General features: G+C 31.9%; 1 protein-coding gene across 4 annotated transcripts in view; it reads right to left on the reverse strand.

Moving 5' to 3' along the window:
* Window positions 1-21,197, reverse strand: part of LOC128192385 (inversin-like) — a 35,550-nt gene continuing 14,353 nt past the window's right edge. For 3 of the 4 annotated variants that reach the window (XM_052865011.1, XM_052865009.1, XM_052865012.1), the window contains exons 19-25: window positions 18,114-18,164; window positions 15,309-15,455; window positions 10,523-10,660; window positions 4,819-4,922; window positions 3,543-3,629; window positions 2,290-2,427; window positions 1-1,690 (exon numbers count right to left, since the gene is read on the reverse strand). In XM_052865011.1, the coding sequence (XP_052720971.1) occupies window positions 1,548-1,690; window positions 2,290-2,427; window positions 3,543-3,629; window positions 4,819-4,922; window positions 10,523-10,660; window positions 15,309-15,455; window positions 18,114-18,164 (808 nt within the window). In that variant the 3' untranslated portion in view covers window positions 1-1,547. The remainder of the gene's footprint in view (window positions 1,691-2,289; window positions 2,428-3,542; window positions 3,630-4,818; window positions 4,923-10,522; window positions 10,661-15,308; window positions 15,456-18,113; window positions 18,165-21,197) is intronic. The other variant, XM_052865010.1, reaches the window with a different exon arrangement.

Here is a 21,197-nt window from a genome sequence, read left to right on the forward strand (position 1 = left end):
TGGAAATTTTATCTTTAATAATTAATATATCATGTAACAAATATAGTTCTACAGTCAAATCATTCAATAATAAACAATAAAATCTGTATGATACAATTATTATTACATATATATAAATAAACATCTGTATCACAGACAGCCAAAGCAATTCAGAACTCTTCATCAGAATTCATGCTTCGATATTAAACAAAGTGAATATATTTTTCAAAATGCATTTCATGATCAAATTTCAAACAGAGCTAGAGAAACAAAATTTCACATCAATGATTGCATTTGAAAAAAAAATACATACGTATAAAACAGAAAAATTACAACAGAAACAAAATTTCAACTAATTCTTTGATAAATAAACGATTTTTTTTTTTAAAGTGATAACTGATTATTACCACCACAATATTTTCAATATAATGAATTACATATATGTACCAAAAAGAAAAAGGAATTTAGTTCGCTAGATTAGAAAGTTTTTCATCTCTTGGCAATCATCAATGAATTTCAATGAAAAGCTCGCTCTTGGCATTGAACCACAAAGGATTAAAACAACCAACAGTTCAAAATTCAAGGTCTATTTAAAATTTACACACAAGTGCTGCTCTATAATCACCATTCATGCAGAACAATTGGCCATTTAAGGTTAAAAAATTACCTCTTTTATACATCTGTTATAATACAACAGCTTTTAGCCAAAATATAATAATAAAATTTAAAATTATTTACTACAAGTCAAATCTTGAGTTCAATCCATATGAGATTTCAACCACAGACGTTTATTAATAAAATCATTTTATTAATTCATACAACAAATACTGAAAACCATATTTGAAGATGGACGGACTTATTGATTAAAAAAGGTTCATAAATCAATAAACCTCCGTATTCGATTAAGAGTGTGAACATGCATTTACGTAAATTCATACACAGCGTGCATTTACAAATAAGTTAATTACCATCCAATCATGAATGTAAACCATCAGGATTATTAAAATATATTGTGTTTTATTGCAGAAAAAATGCAGGAACCAGTACAAACAAAAAGGTTTTGCTCTAGCTCCTTCGAAATAAAACAATATACTTCATAATACTGGTAACCTCATCTCTACTTCACTACATTTATGCACAAACTTAATTTACAAAGTACTCCATTCTTATGTACAAATCGTCTAATATATTTATAACTTCCAACGAATATAGGGAGAGAGAGAGAGAATGTTGAAGCAAGAGAATTTTGCTAAAGCAAACTAATCAAAATTGTAAGAAATTCAGATCTAACTTGATGCATGATACAGCAAATGATGATTGAGACTAGACTGTCATTGTTTTTCATCTCAAAATGACAGTTTCACACACGATACTTGATTTTCCTACCCAAACACGTACGTTATATAACGGATAATTTTTTCAGTTTGCACTTTGTAAATGCAAAATATACAAACTGTAAATGCACAACCATCAAATAGGCTTAATAAAAACAAATTTTACCTGCAACAAAAAACATACAGCCTTTAACAAGAAATATCACCTAAGTAGACAAAATTAAAGCACAGTTTTTATTCATCCTCAATTTGCTGAAGCTTCTTCTTCAGGCCTGACATGTCCGTCACGTCCCCTCCCCGCGAAGGCGTGAAATTGTATGAATACCTACTAGACTTCCTCGAAGGATTATCCGTTATTCGAACATCTCTCAAATTTTCTAAAAAGAGAAAAAAAAAGAAAAAAGGTATCAAGTGTTAGATATTAAAACAGATTTTTTCCCTGAAAGCTGAATAAAGATTACAAAGGTTCTCAGCATGAATTTCTCCTTCATTTGAACTAAAGTTATATGGACAGCCTTCAGAGCAATTTTGACCTATTAAAAATTAATTTATTCCTATGCAATGCCTACATATAAAATTTTATTATTTTTGAAAAAGTCAGGATTTTGCAACACAGATTTGGAATTATCAATACATGTGTACCACTGTTTGAAAAACATCTCAGCTATGAACAAAGTGTATAAGTATATATAAACCTATACTATATCTCCTCATCACAACATCTGATTATACATGACTTCAAACATCCATTATTTACTGTATTTTGGGTTAATTTTGCATTGTGTAATTCTTGCCCTTCTACACTTGCAAAAAGTTTTGCTCCATCTTTAATTCGCCCGGACAAAATTGTGTTTACAGAAAGATAATGTGAAATATTACGATTGCCCCAGTTTTAAATTCGTCTGTTGACACTAAGGGCGAAAGGAGCAAACATAAGACAGGAGAGAATAATTCTCAGTATACAGTGTTGACTTACTCTCTAAATCTTCATCCTCAATTGGTTTCCAGTCGAAATCTCTGGGATGCCCAGTCTCATCTAGGAATGGGGTGGGAAGGAAACCTTTCTTTGAGGCCAGGGGATGATAGTTATCCACCGCAAAGTTATATGATAAAGCTGAAAGGGTAAAATAAAGAATCTTAAAACTCTATCCATGTGATTTTTTTTCAGAAACAGAACACATCTTTTGTTGTACATGTACTTCTGCAATGAACATGCAAGTACCCCTCAGTCAATGAGCATGGTTATTTCTAGGGCCACATTCAAGATTGTAGCTGCTACCCAAGCTGCTAATTAAGTTAGATATCTATGGTAGCTAAGTCCTAAATTGAACACACTGAACAAATTTATGCTGTTATCACTAAGCTAGCCTATCATTCAAATTCATAGCTAGTGGCTAGTATATAGAGCTAAATAGCTGCTAAGGTCTAGAACACAGCCCTGGCCCCGGGGCCATAAATCTTAGACGAGCTCACTTTTGATCTCAGTCTCACATTTCCACTATAGTTTCCTTTTGTAAAAGTGAGACTTAGATCAAAAGTAAGCTCGTGTAAGTTTTATGGTCCTGGAGCCTGGTGCCTTAGCTAACCTACAAAACCTGACCTTATCCAGACAGATCAATTTATGGCATATCTATTTATAAGATCCTCATTTCAAATTGATTCTTGACTTGTAAAGAGGAGACTTTAGTTTTACAGTGATTAGATATTTAATATCTGAAGTGACATAAAAACAAATGGTCAAAATCATAGCTGCATTTTGATAATGATCTAAAGACAATGATAACACATGTAACAGTAGCACATTGATTCTTAGGATATTCAATATTGCTAAAAAAAAAAATATCTCAGAATGAAATGATCAAATCATAATAGGGCTCTTGTACAACAAATGAAAATATACTTGTATAACCATTTTATTTATTCATCGTGATAAATACTGTATACAGGGTTATTTTCGCCCTTCTTCACTTGCAAAAGGTTTCGTCCCGTCTTGAATTCACCCAGACAATATGTTTGTTTAAAGAGAGATAATTTAGGACCTTGGCATTTTCCCAGTCTTAAATACGCAGGCTGACAACAAGGACGAAAGGGGCGAAAATAAAACGGGGGCAAATATTTCCCTGTATACAGTACCCTGGTGAATTAATTTATTTGTACTTCAAACAGAATTGCACAGCAAGTTAAAAAAAATTATACACATATGTAAAATAGAAATAAAATCATATATACCAGCAGGGGAGGGAATCCATTTTGCCCAATATGGCCTTGTGTGTTTCCTCTGCTGGGGATGCCAAAATGGGGCATTCACCTTCTCTCCTAAAAATTTAAAACGTTAAGATATGCTGAAACATATTTCAAATTAAGACACTATCTCATTGTGTGTATGAAATGTTGAACTGCTTTTAACATCAAGGCCATGGTATTTTCATAACCTTCTATTTAAATGAATACAAATATATAATCCTGATTCCATATTGACATTTCAGCTTAATGTACTGTAGTTGCATTACTGTTGGAATTAATAAAAGGGGTTCTTTTGACAAAAGAATGTTTCCCAGCTATTTTCATATGCCTTTATTCATGTGTAACATATTTCAAGTCTTAAAAACACATTTGACTTGATTTTTTATCCTTGGTAAAATAGATATGATGTCCTAAATAGCAATACATGTATATACTCATTGTCTAAAAAAAGGTAGAATGATTAAGACCCCCTACCTAATACATTTTCCACTTGCTACATAAATGTAGATTTAAAAGTGAACCATTTAATTAATGAAAATTAACTCAGGAATCTAATTACAATGAAATGTAGGTGGTAAAAACCGTTACTGAAGAGGAAATCCTCAGATACCACATCCAGAGTCAAACACACTTTCTAATTAACAATATGGGAGAATGGTTGTTGCCAAAGATTGGGATATGTAAAAGCTGCATGGATATTGACTGTAAACTGTCTTGACTAGATTTGGATATGTGAATGCTGTGTGGATACTTACCGTAAACTGTCTTGACTATAGATTTGGATATGTGAATGCTGTGTGGATACTTACCGTAAACTGACTTGACTAGATTTGGATATGTGAATGCTGTGTGGATACTTACCGTAAACTGACTTGACTAGATTTGGATATGTGAATGCTGTGTGGATACTTAAGGTAAACTGACTTATGTGAATGCTGTGTGGATACTTACCGTAAACTGACTTGACTAGATTTGGATATGTGAATGCTGTGTGGATACTTACCATAAACTGACTTGACTAGATTTGGATATGTGAATGCTGTGTGGATACTTAAGGTAAACTGACTTGACTAGATTTGGATATGTGAATGCTGTGTGGATACTTACCGTAAACTGACTTGACTAGATTTGGATATGTGAATGCTGTGTGGATACTTAAGGTAAACTGACTTGACTAGAGAGGGTATGTAAATGCTGTGTGGATACTTAAGGTAAACTGACTTGACTAGATAGGGTATGTGAATTCTTTGTGGATACTAACCGTAAACTGACTTGACTAGAGCTCTTTGTTTCATGGCTATGACTTCAGGATCCCACATATGCAGTTGACGTTTATTAGGATGTAGTTGGCGTAGTAATTTCCGCCTAAAAAATCAAACATGAAGGTTTCAAACAAGCACACCCTGGAAATTGATCGTTCCTACAATCATAAATCGCACTGAACTGAAATATTGGGTAATTCTTTTTTCATAGACTCTTTTATTTATGTTACAAATGCATATTTTAAATAGGACCATAAGACATGTAGAAATTCAAAATTTTGATTTACAAGTTTATTTTGATTAATTACCTATATATTTCATCCTATTTAATGACCCTTGATATGTAATTTTTCAGTTCCTATTGCAAAAGCAAAATTGTTTTTAGCACATTAGTAAGGCATAGGTCAAAACAGTTGTCAACCTCTTCTTGAGGCTGATATGTGACCTTGAAACTATTCATTAACACTAATGTTCATACAATACAAAGATTAACTAAAATAACAAAATTCATCACCATGTATCATAATGATAACAATTTGTTTTTGGAAACACCATTATACATTTATACACAGTTTTTGATTGCTGCAGATTTGTAGCGTTATGGGAAGTTATGGGATGTCAACCCAAATTTCCTCTAGAGCTATATACCAGGTATATATAACAGATCTGCAGTTGACACGAACTGAATAAAACACAGTACGTAATATAAAGTGTCTAATATGATGAATTGAAATGACCCTGTGAGGTGACTATCAGGACAAGTTTACTAAGGTCAGAGGTCAGGTTCTGGTCAATACACAGCATTTGATTGGGCATAAATATAATCATTCAATTAATTAAGGTTTGTGATTTAGCATTAATGCTGGTATTAGTAAATAAAATATTTAAGGCCGGCCGGGTTAACAATCTAAAAAGACTAGCTCTCGGTCTTTACACGGCACCCCTTAAAGTATCATAAAACCATCACAGTTGTGCCAATCAACTTTCCTAGCTAAGCCTAGACAGATGTTCAATGTGTATAATACTCACAGAGGCCATTTTCAAATTACACATTTTACAGGCACCGTAGAGATTGAATTTACAAACAAAGATTATTCATACGCACCTTTTAAAGTTGACAATGAATTAATTAAATCATATTTTCCCTTTCATATCCAACATGAATACACACTTTTGGAAAATAACGTTCTTCCTTTTAAATAAAAAAATATATCTCGCTCAAAATGATCTGTCAATAGCAACGTGCACTGAGTCAACAGTATTCAGATTTTAATTTTTTTTTTTTGAATAGCTAAAGTGTGTGGTGCGTTTTCACTTCAAGACAAAGAGTATATAGCAATGGATTTGTGATTAAGCAGGAACAATGGCAGATTTAGCCCTTTAAACGTTTAATATAGTCTTAACCCAAAAGTTTAGCTCAGAGAGGAGGGGAAAATATGGCAATAAAAATCGATTCATTAATCTTTGATCACTTTTTCATGATATATCATGCTGATATTTAAGCCTTATCAAATGAGGTATTCACATAAATAATTCAGGAACACAAAAGAACATTTCAAGCTCACCCACGCTCCAATCAAATGAATTATAAATTAATGTCAATGGAAAAAGTGTGTGGCTTAACTTTTAGCAAGGACTGTAGTTTTCAAGCTGTATATGTATTAAAAAATCAATTTTGATTTGATAATAGGTAAGAGATTTTATTCAAAGATATAATCGTAGCCACCGAGAATGAATTTATCAATATCAATTAAGTTTGCACTTTGAAAGCAGTGGACACATAATCCCATTAAAACTTATCCGAAGTTTGCCCAGTCGATATAATACTCCATTTCATTTCAACAGCTGATTTTCAAACAGAAGCATTGATTTTCTTGAGAAAACATTTCATCAAAATTCTCTTTGATTTGCGATTGTTTCTTAATTGTTAATTTTGCAATATAGCAATTCTAAATTCTTTACATGTATAAAAAAGATTTGCAAACATATACCTTTTACCTCACCCAAAAATAAAACTTTCAGAAAGGATTAAAATTTTCTTCTGCATGATGTGCACTGCACAAGGATTAAACTATTACCATGATTTGACTGCATGCCCATAGATTGTTCCATGGGCCGCGGATACTGCAATTTCATGCCAAAATATATCATATTGGACAGTTTGCCTGAGCCAACTCTGTTAGGTCGAATACTAAAAGATTACATAATCTGCTAGCAAGATTACATAATATAAGAGAGAGATAACAAGTAATTGATGACCAAGTTTTAAAAACTGCAGGTTACAGTATCTGCCAAATCAATTTATGGTGCATAATAGAAATGGAAAAGGGACATGTTTGCATTGCAAACTATTTGATGATGTTGAAAAAAATAGGCAAACTAAATGCCTTAGTATGTATTTCTAGCTGAATGGATCAAAGATATGAAATATTTTTCATTAAAAAATCCCCAAAAGGTTTTATTTGTTATCATTCTGATAAGTCTGATGTTTAATATCTTCTGGTAAATAGATGGGGTTAAGTAAATAAAGATCAACATCTAGGAATCTTATTCATATCTTTTAAATTTTTCTTCATTGGTTGTCAAAATTTTTATTTCTTATTAATTGTCAAAAAAATATGCAATATTGCCCCCCCCCCCCCCAAAAAAAAATGCAGGTTCATCAAATCTGACTCTTTAAAAATTCATTTTTTTAAAAAATGCATCTGTTAAGCAAAAACAATTACCTGCATGTATATTAAGTAAAATCAAAAGGAATTATAGTAAATTACACATAGCATTGATCTATAAGAGAGAAATTCAAACCACTAGCTATGTCTCTTAAACATGTAGTACTCTGCATATTGAATCAAATACTGTTGATTCCTTATTTTACACGAGTACTTGATTCCACTAGCTGCTGGTCTGTTAGCTCCCGGGCCGGTCTGCAAAATTTGAATGGACAACCTGGGAGCTAGTCAGTGCCTCCCATAATAAAATTCTGCGATTTATGCGGCACAAAAAACTGCGCTAGTTTTGGACTGATTAACCTTATTTCCGAACACATTCTATACAAATATTTAATTTCCAAAAAATTCCATGGAAATTTTGCTACAATATGAACACTTTATTTGCGTCTGATATTCTTTTAAACACCATCACCAGCCACGTAAAGTACAGTGGTGCAGTTTGTTTGCATGTAAAAATGGTGACACTCGATCTCAACGTGAATTTAACATACTTGAATTTAATTCCAAGGTCGGTTAGGTGTTTAAGAGAATGTTTGAGGCAAGAAAAGTACAGATATCAATAGTAAATTGACTGAAGAATTTAAAAGTGTTAATTTTTTCACAGTGTGTGAAAGCAAGGTGAATTGTCAAAACTACCACAATTTTTTGTGCGCTGTAAATTGCAATTTTTTTTTACTGTTATAGTAGCTCCCAGGTTGTCCATTTGAATTTTTTTCTGACTGGAAGCCACAGACCTGCAGCTACTGATTCCACAATTCAACTGATTTTTATCAAATCAAGAATATAATATATTGCGAGCACCAAATTTTGTTATAATTTCATGTAGTTCACAAATGTCAGTTTTTAAACTAAAGTGAGATTTAAAACTCAGTGAGGGTTGCTTCTGGCAAATTTATGCAGAATTTTATTCCTTGCGTTTAATTAGGAATCCACAGTATTTAGGGGAGGGGGCGGGTGAATTTTACACTAAATATGTAGGAAGTTACTAGGAAAGAAGAAAGATGAACACAGTTAATCGGTCAGCTTCCATTATGATAATATTTTTCTTTTAGAGAAAAGTGTTTATATCACAGTCAATGTAATACCCATTAAGTTTTTTTTTTTGTAAATAAAGATTTAATGTCATCAAAAACAGACCTTAAGAAATACATGTATCTATATCAGGTTTCAGAACACTGTAGAAGCAGAAATATTCGTTGAAGATTTAATTTCGTTATTTTCGTTGGCAGTATAAATCAACGAAATTAATTCCATGACGAATTTTTAACCAAAGTATTAATGAATACAAAGAGATTACGATATGACGAAATTAAATGCCAACGGAATTTTATTTGGTTAAAAAACAACGAAATATTGACCCAACGAAAATATGCCTTTCTACAGTATATCATCTGGTCAAAAACAACAATTTTGAAATAACTTTTGCATAGATATATAATCATAGATAAATTACTGAAACTTTTTAAATGCTATCTTACCATCAGTATAGTGAATTCAGTAGCTAGCTCCAAAAAGCAAGGAGAATTGGAAATAAGGTATATCAGTCAAATATTAATCCATCAGAATAAGACATCAATACTTTTTTATGTGACTTTGTCATTCAGCTAGCTACGTACTAGCTGGTGGAAGAAATCTTGGACAAATTAATCGATGACTTTGCTCCACCGAATAAATGCATCAGACCCCAGCTAATAAGCCTGGATTCACGGAGCCTGGATGCAACTTTAAAAACGCTAAAGATTAAAATGTCGAAGGAAGTTTTCAAGGATGATGAAGCCTCCTGAAAGGGCCAATACAATGACTGGTATGGATTTTGTCATTGGATTCGATGCTGTTCAGAAACGTGCATTGTTCTGAACAGAACTGCGTGAATTTGATACTGAAGAAGGACAAAAAAGGTTGATAAAAATTGAACTAAAATGTTGATGATTGGTGTTTGTACCAAATGACCTGACCCCATTCATTACTCTATTGATATGCAGTGCAAGAACTTATGCCTTTCTACAGTATATCATCTGGTCAAAAACAACAATTTTGAAATAACTTTTGCATAGATATATAATCATAGATAAATTACTGAAACTTTTTAAATGCTATCTTACCATCAGTATAGTGAATTCAGTAGCTAGCTCCAAAAAGCAAGGAGAATTGGAAATAAGGTATATCAGTCAAATATTAATCCATCAGAATAAGACATCAATACTTTTTTATGTGACTTTGTCATTCAGCTAGCTACGTACTAGCTGGTGGAAGAAATCTTGGACAAATTAATCGATGACTTTGCTCCACCGAATAAATGCATCAGACCCCAGCTAATAAGCCTGGATTCACGGAGCCTGGATGCAACTTTAAAAGCGCTAAAGATTAAAATGTCGAAGGAAGTTTTCAAGGATGATGAAGCCTCCTGAAAGGGCCAATACAATGACTGGTATGGATTTTGTCATTGGATTCGATGCTGTTCAGAAACGTGCATTGTTCTGAACAGAACTGCGTGAATTTGATACTGAAGAAGGACAAAAAAGGTTGATAAAAATTGAACTAAAATGTTGATGATTGGTGTTTGTACCAAATGACCTGACCCCATTCATTACTCTATTGATATGCAGTGCAAGAACTTACAAATAAGATTTGTTATTTAAGTGATTATTTTCTTTTGAGAAAATTAATGTGAAATCTAAGAGAGCAAAGTTGGGTGGGCTTAGATGGGTTATGGGGGATAAATATTAAAGGAGAGAACTGAAATATTGTGTCAGGTTTAAGCACAAAAATTAATGTTGTGACCAAGAAATCAATTAGATAAATAACCTTTCATGAATATTCTTTTATCATTTGCTTCTCTATTTATTGCTGACTTTATAATGATGGTGAAAAATCAAAGCATCGATCAATTCTTTTGAATAAATTCTCATGTCAATTCTTTACTAGAATTAACATTTACCCTAACCAGGTTGTTTTGGTACTTGTTGACTCTTACCTGTAGTATTTGCGCCATGCTAGCTGAATGGTCAGAGCCGCTATGGACTTCTCAAACTCTTCTGCCCCTGCACGCAGTCGCATGGTTCTTATCGATTGTTTGGCCACCTTCAGAATCCCAACTTGTCGCATTTTGTAGCTAAAGAAGAAAATACAATATCAGTATATGTATTCTTCAAATATATAATGCTATACTTTCCATCAACTCATTGGAAAAATTGTCTGACCAATCCATTCCATAATACATGTATTCCACACAAACGAACTTCAATACGTAAGTTTCAAACTCAAGACATTAGTACTTTGAGCCTAAATCCTCCCGGGTACATAAGTAACACTGAAGAAAACATACAATTGATAATTAAAAAATATCTATGCTTTGTTACAAATCTCTTATTTCTTATCAATACATAGACATTGAAACTAATTTACCGACAACAAGCTGACTTCTAAAGCCTTGTCTCCAAGACACAGCTTACATATAAATCAATGAAAATATATCTCATAAGATTAAACTCTTTCTTCAAGAGTGTTGATGACCTAGAACACACAAGGTAAAGCGGCTATCTACCTGATGTAAAATTCTAGTCAGGTTTCTAACTATGATAACACGGAGAGCTAATTTCTGAACGAGCAATTGACACTGAACAAATGGTTTAAGTGGTTTTTTGGGTCGACTTTCTTCCTATCGGGGAAAGTATATAAATATATATATATATCTGTTACTGGGTGCATGGCGACTATTTCATTTGTTGTCTTGGGGTATAAGGCTAAGATTACAACCCCCCCCCCCCCCCCAAAAGTGTATCAATGAAATAAATGTAAAAAGGTATGATATGATATATATTTACAATTACCTACTGGGTATTTTTACCTAGTTATACTGATAAGACTGGGATACAGTTTCCATACAGTTGTTTTTTTTTGCTTTTTTTTAAATGAAAACACTGTATATGCATGATGATGATATCGAACTTTCTTTGATAAACATTAAAAAGTTAATTTGATAATCAGACCCTGAGGTGTTTGGTTTTTTTTTTCTCTGGTCATGATAGTAGATGTGGTTACTGAGCAGGAGAAATGTTGTGATGAGTCATTAAAAAAATCCTGAATAACTTAATAGTAATACTGTATACCAACTTTTATTCACAATTTATGACTGGTTATTAAACTGGTTAAATAATATCAATTTAAAGGCTAATTTTCACGATCAAGATGTAGTTGATAATCTGGAAAAAGACCTGGGACATTTGATGACATTTGGTGACTGGTTCATGGCAAGAAATGTTCCCAGTGATGATGCTCAAATTGTGAACCTTGCTAAACTTTCTCATACTGGAGTAAAAGTTGGTTTACAGAATTGCACTTATTGGTATATCTTTAACCTCTATCAGTAAACCCTTAAACTATTCCATTTAATCAGCTAAGATCCCACAAACTCAAAAATTGCATAAAAGCAAATATACGTACATTGAAGTTTAGTACACAAGTATTTATTCAAACAATAATTTATATAGACAAGAACTAAAAGCTTCATCAGAATTGAATAGCAGATTTTTCACTCTCATGGGGCCTGCGGTGTTAAATAGCCCATTAAATAACAAGCAATATAACTATATTCAAATCAATCGTGACTCTATTTCAAAATTAATTACCATGAAATGAAATACACATAAATTTGATGTTTCTTACCATAATCCACCATGGCAGAGATCACAGAATATTCCATTTATATTACCCAAAGATCATTAGAAAAAAATAACTGACAATATTTATTTTCAATGTTCCACTTCTCCTTGAAACTTTTTTTCAGTTCACACTTTCAAAAGGTGGCCATGCAGTGTTACCTGGTATATTAATACTAAATGTATACTCGATTTCATTCAATACCCTGTAATTCTAGCCCTTTTGAGATAATGGTCCCTTTTTCCCTTACACCGCATTTGGCAACCCTTCAATCACAGAGGCCGTTATAGAATGCCATCCATTGAGATGCTTTAAATGACTCGAAAACTAAGACGTCTTTAAAATCTTAAACAAATATCAATTGAAACTCCTTTTTTTTTTTAGAGCAGGTAAAACCTGTAATTGGTTAGGTATTTACAATTAGTACACTGTGTGGTTGGACCCAACAATTAAAGCCTTCTTCTCATTAGGGCAGTAACGTACACTTCAGCAAAGTTTTTTTTATAATTAAGGGAAATGTACCGTAACTTATTACAATATAAGATGTAAAAGTAGCCGACGCCTTTGTTAATTCCCAAAATTGATAAATATATTTCTTTAATTAAATGATTATTCAATATCTCTTGGTCAGTTAAGGTGTATTAATTGTGACATAATCTTTAGATCAATGTAATGTAAAAATACATGTGATGTTTTCATTTGTCGTTTTTATTAAATAAAAAAAAACTTAAAAATATAAGAAAAACTTTAAAATAGGTATGTGAGTATTTTTCCTTGTTAGACAAATGGAGCATATCCAAATGGCTATTGTCTCTCAAAAATTTAGTTTATATGTTTTCAACCATGGTGTCATTAAAAGGACATTAGAAATTGAATATAGATATACATGTAAAGGTTACTTTTCACATGCTTTTAAATGGAATGCCCAAAAAAAATCCTTCATTATCAACATAAATCTTGATGAGGAGTTTGTCCAATAAAGCAAAATATCTTAAGAGTTAACTTAGCATTTACAATTTTGAAGGCAGCGCTGACCTGTATTGAGAAAAATTCGCAAAATATTATGCCCTCTTTTGAAATCAAGGGGGGGGGGGGGGTACTCAATTTAACAAACAAACCAATATTACAGTAGAGACAAAATATTCTGAAATCAACACATATAATTGCTTCATCTTTACTTGACCAAAGCTGTTTTATAATTATATGAATATTATAATGTCACTGGATTTACAGTTGTATGACTGTCAATATACTAGTATCAGGTTTCAGTAGCTCAGTGGTTACTGTCACTAGCCCCGAGTTCAAGCCCTACCCAGTTAAAACCTGACTTTTCACCACTTGTTACATTTAGCGCCAAAAATTATCGTCAGTAGTGACCAATACACCTGTTAAACTGGGGACATTTATAACTAACTGAAGAATGTTTCAGAAGAAGAGATCAAGTTTATTGAAAATGCAAATCATTTCAAAAGAATATAATTTTAAAATTACTTATAATAATATTAGTCGAATTGTAGCGAGCGCATTTAATTTGCCGCGAGAGCGCCAGCAAGCACAGTGAACTCCAAACACCTGGCACTGCAATAAATGAAGAGTTGGATCAAGCTTTTGTACTGGGAGTTATGATAATATTAGATATAAAACATGAAATGTAGAGATTGGATTAATATGCAATGAGTACTCGTTATTTCAGAAATTATGATCTCTCGGCTGATTTAAAAAAAATTTTAATTATGTAAGAATTGTTTATTCTTATTTATATATTTATACGCTAAATAATTGGCGCGTTACATTTTTGGCACAACGTTGCACGTGTTGTTATGACTATGACGCTGTTACGTTATTACTTGTTTATTTGTATATTGAAACGTAACTGCTGTTTACTTGTGTCGACAGAGATCAAATTTTGGTAGGAAATTATTATTATTTACTGATGTATGTTGTTTGTTTAGATTATTAATCTATTAATAATAGTATGTAAGCAAGTTTATTGAACTACAATTACATCTGTGAACCTTTATTTTTTATTTAAATACTTAAAAAGCGGTATTGTTTGTTATATTTGTTGCGTACATATAAAGGTGTGTGTGTGTGATTTGTAAAACTGTATTTGTATTTGATTCTTTTAGAGAATAGTCACGATACATCATATGAATAAAACCAAGTGAAACGACGCATACTCTTGAATTCGATCACAGACAGCAGATTTATTACAAATTATATTGGCTTCGATGATGGATTGATGCTACTTCCATGCTTTGCTGTGATATTGATTCAATAGTGAGAAGGAATTTAAAAAAAATTTTTTTTAGAATTGACGCCACATCAAGTACTGTAAATTCCTTATTTTACACAAGTACTTAATTTTGCAATTCCGCTGCTTTGTGTCAATTGCGAGAATATAAAATCGCGAACAGCATTTTTTGTTCTAATTTTAATTACCGATAGTTAAAATCTGTTTGAAATATAAAAGCGAGATTTTAAAATCGGCGAGACTTGCTTCTTGCAATTTTGCGTGAATACCGGTATTAAATCCTCACATTAAATTAGGAATCTACAGTAATACATAATCCCCCCCCCCCCCCAAAAATAGAAAAATTAAAGTTTAAAAAATATATGTAGATGTTGCTTATAGTAACTAGTATTTATCTACCTAGGTTGGTAATTTTACACCTAGAAGAGGGGTCACTTGCCTACAACATACACATTTAGCATACAAAAATGAAAATTATTCAAAGCTCGAGATAACAACAAGGAAATAACACTGACAAGCAATCTATCTTTTACAGATTTCACTGATCAAATTATCTAATTATCTTCAAGAGTAAAAGGACTGTTTTGGAGTGGGGCATTCGCAAGTCTATGGGATGTACAATATGTAGTTGATAATGATGCCAGATATGTGTTGTTCCTGCTGTGCTCACCCCAGTGATAAACACACAGTAAAACATATTTTAAAAGTCATACATGTATCTATGTTATTTTAACCCATTATACTGTAAAATACTGCAGTACTATCTATTTCAATCCAAGTAAGAAGCTAAGCTGTTATGTTCTCATACCGATTCAAACAAAATTGACATGAATGAAGTAATACTTACTTTTTCCATGCTTTCTGGATTTTGGATGCTGCCTTTTGTTTCAGTTTGTATTGTCGTTGTCGAGATTTTTCAGCACTTTTGATTTTTTTCTGACTTTCTTTTTTACGTAAGACCACTTCCTGCTCAGAGAGGTCCCGTTCTTTCCGTCTGTAAAATTTAGAAGGAGGTTCTTGTTGAGAAGGTTTAGACGATCTCAAAAAACCTTGAATTGAGGCTGAGAGAGTGCGGAAAAACTGAGGCATTTTGCACTCTTTACTCTCTCTGATCAAAGTGCTCAAACAAAATAATGTACTCTACACAGACACAATAGGATGAAAATACACTGCAGTCAAAAAATATTTGAGTCACACATATATAAAAGACACACTTTTTTAATTGACACAATCCTCAAAGTTTTCCAATGAACTAATCTATTTAAAGTATTTTTCACATCCGATCTAGAAATTTACATGTTGTCCAGTAATTGTGTACACCAAACTTCAAAAGAATCTCGGCCAGTCATTGAATAAAGATTTATATAATCCGCTATCCAGTCTCACAAAGAATGGTTGATCCTTTCTCTAAATATTGAAAGAAATGATCAAGGGTAACTGCCCATAACTTTAATTGTTTTTTTTCCACCCTTCTCAATTATTTAAAAAGTCGAGACCAATTCCCACAATGCTACCAATAAAATTCAATCATATGTTACTCTATTTACCGGTACATGTAATTAGAGAAGGATATAACATAGGAATATTCACACTTTGAAAAAATATGACAAATCTGTCCTGGAGAATACATCCAATTATTTGAGCCTCTGAAGTCTATCAGCGATTTTTTGACAAAAAAATCTTAATCCTTTATATTTCGGTATTTAAATGTAAATAGAGCTTAAAAACTGTTCCATGTCTATAGAAATTGTTTGTCAAATGTTCGTAAGCAAAATATTGAACTACCAATCTACAAACTGGCAATTCTGTTTTCAAAGAAGCAAATAACGACGATCTGCCATGTATTGAATACATAAATCATTGATTTCAACCTCGCAGTGAAAGAAGGGATGTTTTTTCAAACCTTATGTTTGAAATCTTGATTACAATCTGCACTTTAAATATTCAATGCATTCATTGAATCCAGAAAACTATGATGAACAAGGAACTGGAACTTTTGTTTGAACAAATATTTTTAGCTATTCTTGATGTATGGATTTATGAAATTGCAAAATCAAACACATTGAGACTATGATCATAAAACATTAATTACTTGTATTACAGACAAACTCAACTATTGATTTATCTCAAATTTAAAAAAAAAAATTGACAATTCATTCTGAATTTAATCAGTAGTTTCATACATGCATGTTCAGATTCATCACTTAAAAAAAATCTTGCTAACACAAAATTCACTTTAATATACATCTACTTTTAAATTATCTTAAAACTAAATTAAACGGATTTGGTCAAAAAGACTGTGTGTCAATCTTATCTTTATAGTATACTATTGGGATATAATAATATTTTATACTTTAATCAGCACATAAGTATGATAAGGAATGGGTTATATTTTTACATATTTACATGCATATGCCTTTGGCCCTGGTTGATATATAGTTGTCTTGGTGCTGATACAGGTTGTAAATAAATATGGTAAAGGATATGTATCAGTATTATTTGCGATATGAAATAACAGTAAAAGACTTTTAATTACATGTTTTATTACTTGCAATGAAAAATGCACCAATCAATAGGTCTTTTAAATTATATAAGAATATCGTAATGTCTCATGTATAACACACTAATTTTTTCAGCCAAAATTTTATCCAAAGTAGGGGGTGTGTGTTATACATAGGAACAAAATTTTACGATAAATAAATGATCTTGCTCAATTCATTAAAAAATATGATCTATGGTAATGAATATTGATTCTTAATTGCTTCTCAAAATTTAATTGCACCAGATAGAAATCAATGCTGAGTCTCAGATGGACTGCATCGGATTTATATAAATAAATTTTGACAAATAAAATGGTCGATAATTCGTAGTGATGTTTCTATTTTCCCTAATTGGTCCTGATCCAGTCTTTACTCTGGCTTAAATGGAACATCATGTCATACTAAGTCCACGTGTACTTTTAACACTTGTAGCCTTCCGTCTAATTCAGAGAATGACCCTTATCCATCACATCCTAAAGGATACTTGGATGAGGGTTCCATTCCAGTATATTCCTTCAATTTTCATCAGCATTTGTCACTAACTTATCTGTATATGGCTGTGTTTTATTTTAAAGACCATAAAAATGTCTTTCGTTTACAAGATTAATTACATAATTATACAAGAATCTGGACTAAGCATCTTTGAAAATACATTCAATTCCATAGAGAGAAAAGACTGTATACAATCTTGGGAAAAACATTGTATAAGCCTATAAATGCAGTTAAAAAGACACATCTATGAGGCAGTTTCAAGGTCTGAGTTACCTATTTTAGGGACTGGCTGTTAAACATTTGAACTTTAAAAAAATTCATTTTTTAAATTGCTCTCAGCTACTAGCTTAGTCCACTTTAAACCAAAGCTTCAAAACAGCTAGCAAATACATATATAAGCACATTTTGTTAACACAAACAAAACAAAATTTAAAATGGTCGGGTTTTATACTGTGCCGATCGATACATACATCACTGAATTAAGTCAAAAATATATGTGTTAAAACAATTACCAGGTAATACAATTTCGTTAGTTCCGTAACAAAATAATACATAATCACAATGTACATGTAAAATACAATGTTATCACAGCATACACATGTATAACACATACATTTTACCTTTCTATCTCGTCATAAATTTGTATGATACTGGTGCTGATTAGAAATTCTCTGAAATTGTACACCATTAGGATTAATACACTTGATATTCATGCATAATTGTTGCAGTAAAAAAAAATTATGTGAATTAATATTGACAAACTTGGAGTGCTTCAGTTTTAGATGTTTCATTTTCCTTTGAATTTATCAGAATGTGCTGGCAAAATTTTGCTGAGCATCCCTACCAATACAACTTGGGCATGTTCTTTTCATAAGAGTTCATGCATAATTATTAACAGCATGCAGAAATATCAACAGATATTGTATGCACAACATATACATGTATGTACAACATACACTTATACTGTTTACATCTTTGCCACTTTTAATCTGTGCACTGATAAAAACCCAGTCTTAAAAAGCCACTACACTGTATTGCCAGAAGGTGAAGTACCCATTAACTATAAATTCCCAAAAGCAATTGCAAAAAACAATGATAATATTTAAAAATTATTTATGAAATAATACCCAGGTACCAAACAAAACTAACCAACTACCATAGATGAAAAAATAATAATGACACCTTGAAAAACTGTTCTAATTAACTTAATTATTCACTGTGGCAACTACATGTACCGGTATTCTTCTGCATGTACAATGTCTTTGATATACACGAATTTAGGTCAGGGAATGATACCAAATACAGTGTATTACATGCATCATTATATCAAATGTGTTCTTTTTTTTCTCTTCAATGTTTAATATTTAAATTTTTAAGTGATAAAGTAACTATGCATATCTTTTTTTTTCTTTATAAGTAAACTAAGATATCAATTCAGAATATTGAATCTATTACAATTATATTGATAAAAGAAATCAGGACCAAAATATATGGTCTAAATCTTTAGTACTAAAAGCCACGTTGCATGGAGAAACATTACAGCCATATTAATTCTTATGCTTATAATTGCAAAGACTATGGTATATACGGATAGTTTACCCTGAAATCCATACACTAGTAAATAAACCAAAAAAACTACAACATTGTGTTCAAATTTTTTTTTCATCTGAATTACTGTACCTTAAAATTGTTGAGCGTGATTGAGAAAACCCTTGCTGTCCCTGGCTGATCGGGGGCAGAGATTTCGGTCTCTGTCCGTCATTCATAAACTTTCGTATAATGTTTAGTTTTGTAGTGAACTTTTGCCATTTCACTCCCCTAGCATTACAACCATTCAAGTTAGGAAGATGTTCAACTGTTCCACCCATCACTGCTATTTTAAGACAATAATATTAATGAAATGTTTCCCATGTACGATAATCCCAACTAAAACTTTGAATTTTTCCTCAAGATTGAAACACAGATTTCCACAATGTGATATTCCAGACACATTCCTACTTCCAATTGCATCAAAATCAAATTTTTGGGTATTACTTCACACTCCGAATTAAACTCCACCTTCGCTTATTTCACATTTCAACAAAAAAGTGTGAAATTTAAGCGTACAACATTATATTGAAAATCAATCAGCCCATTTCCATGAAACTGGAACACTTTTTCAATATGCCCTTAATTCCACGGACAATTTAAATTCTAACTGACCGTTATAACTCTCGTAAACGAACAAAAGCATGGAGTCCCATTATATTAACGGAACAGTTATCTTTACATCATAAATCCTTAACTTTCAATAGAAACCATTTAAAATCTACTTTCAATTAATCCCCTTAACATGCAATATAAAAAAAAAAATAACGAGCAGTGTAATACATGTTGCGACTGACTGAAAGAGAATTAAAGGTCCAACCAGGTTTTTTTACTATCTGTTAATTTTATTGTATGTTGGACAATAACAGGAGATTTTGGGGTCACCAATTACATTCTATTCAAATCTCTTAACACCTAGGAGATGTAAATGAATTCAACACTAGTAGTAACAAATAAACAAGAAAAGGAATTAAACTAAAGTCCTTAGTAATCTGAGAAAGTGGAATATAGTCACTGACACTCGATCATTGTTAGATAGATTTAAAAGTATGGCATAGAAACACATTAATAAAATCTAATTTCTATAAAAATTACCTACCAGTTAGCACAACAATATCTGAATTGCTTTCCACGTGTTTAATTTTTTTGTTCTCCTGGATGAATTAAATCTATTACCATTAGTTCATACAATTCTAGTCCAAGTAATCATACATTATATATTGAGATCCCATTGAGATCCCATTGAGATCCCGTTTGGTCCTTACCCATTGACACTATCATAATCCTAGAAGAATTATGCTATTTATCCTTTTTTAAAAGGGGCAAAATTTGAAATGCATGTACCTGGTAGTTTGAAGAGATTAACTGAACAAAGAAAATGCAAAATTCTTCAAAATATTTGTTTGAAAGCTAAATGATATGTTTAACTTACAGAAAAGCAGACAAAATGCCACGACTGCATCTTCTTTAATTATAATTTCTCTTTAAATTATACAGTTAAGATTATTTAAATGAATGGACTTTTATATTCTAATATATTTCAATTCAAAAGGCATATTACCGGTACTGTTAAAACCTTTCATTTTGGGGGCGATAAATGCATCACACTGAAAAAAGTCCTTTACAATTATATAACAACCTACTTTCCACTTGTACGGTATTCATTAAAAATTTTTAATTTTCAACAACAAAACATTTTAACCAATGATACAATCATGTATTTGGTACACATGCCTTCATAGAAACACAACAATGATTCTGAACTTCAGATAAATTTGAAAAAAAAATAATCTAATCATATATGGAATATTGAAACCAAAATGGTGCCAGAAATTCATTAAAACCAAAGGAACCAACCTCCGCCTTGGTACTTTAGTGGTGCGGTCATACTGCATCTCAGAGTCCCGCATACCGACCACCACTGTCAATGTGTCAGTAACATACATTTCTCCGTCACAAAACTCCAACAAGAAAAACACATCAAACACACTCTTCTCCTATACTGATACATCTAACTTCCCTTCAGGGTGTCTATAATGTCATCTTTTGCTAATAGCCCAATCTTGCTAAGTTGAACGCAAAAATCAATTCTTTGATTCTAAGGAACAGCTCTTGAT

The sequence above is a fragment of the Crassostrea angulata genome, chromosome 7, assembly GCF_025612915.1.
Source record: "Crassostrea angulata isolate pt1a10 chromosome 7, ASM2561291v2, whole genome shotgun sequence".
In the NCBI taxonomy this organism is placed as follows: Eukaryota; Metazoa; Mollusca; class Bivalvia; order Ostreida; family Ostreidae; genus Magallana; species Magallana angulata.